Source organism: Notolepis coatsorum (assembly GCF_963971535.1).
Source record: "Notolepis coatsorum genome assembly, chromosome: 20".
NCBI lineage: Eukaryota > Metazoa > Chordata > Actinopteri > Aulopiformes > Paralepididae > Notolepis > Notolepis coatsorum.
Genome location: NC_140184.1, coordinates 23824935 through 23830187, shown reverse-complemented (window position 1 = coordinate 23830187; position 5253 = coordinate 23824935). Strand labels below are relative to the sequence as shown.

Below are 5253 nucleotides of genomic sequence, written 5' to 3'. Positions count from 1 at the left end.
GGCTCTGCTCGGGCTAGAGTAGGGCATGAATATAAACACCCCCCAGCATATGCTTGTTCTGGGACTGGGCCAGCGTCCTGGGGACCGCAGAGGAGAAATCCCAAGGGAAACAGGAAGGAGGAGAGATGGATGGTGGCATCATGGAACTTAAAGAGGGGGAGATACGGTGCCTGTTAAAGCCAGAGTTCTAAGAGCCCCAGGGCTCTGGGTGAGGAGAGACAACACAGTCGGAGGAGCATGGAAGAACGAGCGACCAGGAAACAGTTATCTGTTCTCCCTCCTCGATCACACTCACAGTGCAGTTATATCTGATTCACACTCTACAAAAACCACAGTGCATCTATATCTGATTCACACTCTACAAAAACCACAGTGCATCTATATCTGATTCACACTCTAGAAAAACCACAGTGCAGTTATATCTGATTCACACTCTACAAAAACCACAGTGCATCTATATCTGATTCACAATCTATAAAAATCACAGTGCAGCTATATCTGCTTCACACTCTACAAAAACCACAGTGCAACTATATCTGGTTCACACTCTACAAAAAACACAGTGCTATCTGATTCACACTCTATAAAAACACAGTGCTATCTGATTCACACTCTACAAAAGCCACAGTGCAGCTATATTTGATTCACACTCTATAAAAACCACAGTGCATCTATATCTGATTCACACTCTACAAAAACCACAGTGCAGCTATATCTGATTCACACTCTACAAAAACCACAGTGCAGCTATATCTGATTCACACTCTACAAAAACCACAGTGCAGCTATATCTGATTCACACTCTACAGAAATCACAGTGTGTATCTGGTTCACACTCTACAAAAAGCACAATATCTGATTCACATTCTACAAAAACCACAGTGTGTATTTGATTCAGTACGATCAGATTTGAAACTTTAGACCCAAACATACACACAGAGAGCTGTAGTTCAATGCAGTCTTATAGAGTCAAATAGACATTGTGATATAATAAACCTGTAGTCAGTAATACTACATAATTGCGTTGTTGAATAATTGAGAATATGTGGTAAAGAATTAGGCTATACAACATCAAGATCAGTAGATATTCCAATATAGCACTCTATATTGATGCCGAGAGCCACTCGATCATGGTAATTACACCGAACAGGCCTCTTGCACAAAGCTATATATTTAGTGCTGCTTTGAAATACAAACCAGCACATCTGTTATTGTAGTGATGCTGAAGAAATGTGTCTTTGTCAGGCTGAGAAAGGCCCAGGCAGACAGAATGAGGTGGCTGGAGGGGGCTTTATACTAACCCACACTCACTGGGGAATATTGATCATAGGACTGTATCCACTCATTAATGCCAGTGAAGAATCACAGTTTCTCCTCAGGCATCAGGCTCGAGTGTGTGTGTGTGTGTGTGTGTGTGTGTGTGTGTGTGTGTGTGTGTGTGTGTGTGTGTGTGTGTGTGTGTGTGTGTGTGTGTGTGTGCAGGGGAGGAAACTAACTTTTTGGCTTACCAGCCAACTGGCGAGTATCTGATTTTTTTTACCAGCCAAACAGATTTTTTACCAGACAAAGAAAATCGCTAATTGTGATAATTACTTCTTTGTATGTCAAGACGCGTCAATGTTGTGTATGCATCTGGGTAGGCACACTGTGCCTTTAAGACAGCACGGTGGTCTTACGACAGTGCTGTGAAGTACCGTCAAGTGTTGTGGTAACGTCAGTTGGGTTGGTGTGCTGTTGTGCACAGTGCACTGGTTGAGCTAGCCCCTTTCGTGACTGCGATGTGCAAGCCAGGGGCTTTTGAGCATGAAATAAAATGTCTAACCTTACGTCGTAGTCCGGTGCTTTTTTGGAAACATTATAGTAATAACAGATACACCTAGCTGGCTGCTTTGAGCACACAGGGCTAACGTTAGCTAGCAAGCAGCTATAGCTAAAACTCTGACTAGAAGCTAACCACTGTATACAGTTCCAGTAGACTAACATTACACCTCTGTGATTTAAATGTGTCCTTAGTAACTTATACTCGAGGGTTGTACTAGGGTTGGATGCAGTTCCCCGTTGGTCAGTCTGTCTGTTTTCCATCTTCTGCTGTGTTTAACGTTATCTGTTTGCGAGTGCTCCTGATGGCTAGCCTAGTACCGCAGGACTTTTATTATTATGTCCGCGGGTTGGCCAGTACTGCGCAAACGTTTATTAAACATTATATGTCCGCGGGTGGTCTTGTGCAGTGCTCTCGTGGCACTGTCAACTAAAGCGAACACTCAGAAGACGCGCACCGTTTGCCAGTGCAGTGATTGCAGAATGTTTTATTTTTTTGTATACTCGCCAGCAGGGGAGGAAACTAACTTTTTGGCTTACCAGCCAACTGGCGGGTATCTGATTTTTTTTACCAGCCAAACGTAAAAAATACCAGCATTTGGCCAGTAAAGTGGCCTAATTTCCTCCCCTGTGTGTGTGTGTGTGTGTGTGTGTGTGTGTGTGTGTGTGTGTGTGTGTGTGTGTGTGTGTGTGTGTGTGTGTGTGTGTGTGTGTGTGTGTGTGTGTGTGTGTGTGTGTGTGTGTGCACGCACGCATGCACAATTAGCATACAATTGTGAAAAAAAAAGAAGATAGAGCTGCCAATGGTTAATGACAGTTTGAAATGTTTACATTGAAAGTCCTTTGATCTTATATTGCATGCCGTCTTTCAACTCTGTTGCACATCATCTACGCTCCAATTAGTAGTTTGAATACCTACCTAGTATAGTTGCCTCCATTACTTATGAACTCTCTGGTGATGATTAAGCTACTCTACATCACCTAATAGTGATCACACCTAAATAAAATGTGTTCAAATGAAACCTTGTGCAAAGGCCTATAACTAGCACTGAATCCAGCACCTTTTCAACCTCTCCCTGAGGCTGGAGAGGGTGCCCCAGCTATGGAAAACCTTCTGCATTGTCCCGGTGCCCAAGAAGGGGCATCCAAGTGCCCTCAATGATTACAGGCTGGTCGCTCTGACGTCACATGCCATGAAGACCTTTGAGCGGCTGGTCCTGCAGCACCTCAAGCCCCTGGTGAGTAACTCCCTGGACCCCCTGCAGTTTGCTTACCAGGCAAACATTGGTGTGGAGGATGTCATCACCTACATGCTCCACAGGACCTACACACAGCTGGAGAGGCCACGCAGCTCAGTGAGGATCATGTTCTTCGACTTCTCCAGCGCATTTAACACCATCCAGCCGCTGTGGCTAGAGGAGAAGCTCACTGGGATGCAGCTGGATCAGGGAATGGTGGCCTGGATCACCGACTACCTCACCAGCAGACCACAGTACGTTATACCACAGGGCAGCCAATCAGAGGTGCTGGTGAGCAACACCGGCGTTCCCCAGGGTACCGTGCTGTCACCCTTCCTGTTTACCCTCTACACCTCCGACTTCTGCTACAACACAAGAACGTGCCACCTGCAGAAGTTCTCTGATGACTCCTCCATGGTCAGCTACTGTACATTGTGGATGACGATGAGGCTGAATACAGGGCTCTGGTGGAGAGCTTCGTAGGGTGGTGGGACAGTAACCATAACCACCTCCAACTCAATGTCAACAAGACAAAGGAGCTGGTGGTGAACTACCGGAGAGGCAGGAAGGGTCCCCCTTCTCCCATAATCCTCGGAGGGGAGGAGGTAGAGATGGTGGAGTCCTATACAAGTTCCTTGGAGTTCTGGACTGGTAGGACAACACTGTGGTGGGTGGTGAGCTGGATAATCTAGAGGTGGTGGCTGAGAGGAGGATGAGGAAAAAGCTAGAAGCCATCCTGGAGAACCCCTCCCTCCAAACCCCTCTATGAGGAGCTAGCCAGAATGAAGAGCCCGTTCAGCCAAAGACCCCCCCCCCCCCCCCCCCCCAGCCATCAGGCTCCACAACCAAGGGCTCGGACGGCCGGCTCTGCTGCCAGGAGAACTATCATTGTCAGAACTCGGGACGTGAGAACTCTCGAGACTCATATCCACGTGCACTCACTGGACTATCTTGTATTTTGTACATTTTATACTGTATTTGTATTTATATTTTATATTGGATCTATAGTGTATATATAGATACTGGACTGTGAAGCTCTGTATCCCCCCGCCCCCCTGTTTCCAATGTACAGTTTCTACGTCAAATGTATATACTCTCTTTTCTGGACTCTTTTCGTATCACAAACAGTACTGTATTTGCAAATCTGGTATGTCATAAATGTATAGATGTAGCAGCACTGTCTATCTGTATGTTATGTATGTCATATATGTTATGATGAATTGAAAATGGGGGACCCTGATGTAAACAAGACGAAAGTCTTTCTCTGGCCTGCATCCCCTTAACAATTGTATGTATTGAGCTGTACTGTACCCATTCTGCAATCTGTTAATAAAGTTTTCAATCAATCAATTACCCCCCCCCCCCTCCCCATGCTGCTTTGACACCTGAATTTCCCCAAGGGGATTAATAAAGGATAATCTTATTTTATCTGATTTTATCTTATCTTAAAACAGAGAATATCTAAGGCACCATTCAGACCAACTTCAGTGAAGTGTCATTAAGCATTCAAGGCACTCCTGGCTATTCGTTAGGCTTAATGGCAAGTCGTTTTTATTTGTGATTATTTATATTGGATTAGCTATGTGATGTGTTTGTGTCAGACACTACGCCTGCTGTATGGAGCCAGACACGCCCTTAGAGATAACATGTGGCAACAACAAAACAACAAATTGCTACTTTTGCAATGCAGCAGTCATAGTTGCACCCTGGAGTAAAAGCCCCTTAGTCAAGCCGTGCACTGCTATCAACAACATGCATCAGCATCTTTACATCTGCAGTGAGCAGCAGCATCTGATCTCATTCAAAAGCAGACTCTGTCAGATCACTCAATCGCTGGCGCACACACCTCGGTGGGTTATATTTAAGCTTCATCATCCGCCCCCTTACTTACCTGAAGCTGGCCGGAGAGTCAACCTGGACATTACTGCCGCGGGGCGGGCGGCCAGGCGGCGAGCTGGGCTCTCTCTTCTTATCTCGGTCCGCCATCACGTTTGATTTTATTCCTCCATTCGTTTACAGTAGCGGCGCCGGTGTCAACCTCACAGCAAAACCTGAAAGTGGTCCAGCGATGCTGCGATACAGTATGAGCCGCCGCGGAGGGGAGGGGTGAGAAGAACACAGGGGTGACACTCAATACGCGGCTTCAGGTCTTCCGAGAACAGTTTCACAAATATACAGCCTCATATATAGCCTATTA

General features: G+C 45.9%; 1 protein-coding gene across 1 annotated transcript in view; it reads right to left on the bottom strand.

The window, feature by feature from the left end:
- Positions 1–5042, bottom strand: part of mapk8ip1b (mitogen-activated protein kinase 8 interacting protein 1b) — a gene marked incomplete at its 5' end in the record, with an annotated part of 81272 nt that extends 76230 nt beyond the window's left edge. The window contains one exon of the mRNA XM_084337766.1: positions 4948–5042. Coding sequence (XP_084193892.1) covers positions 4948–5042 — 95 coding nt within the window. The remainder of the gene's footprint in view (positions 1–4947) is intronic.
- Between the last annotated feature and the right edge of the window lie 211 nt (positions 5043–5253).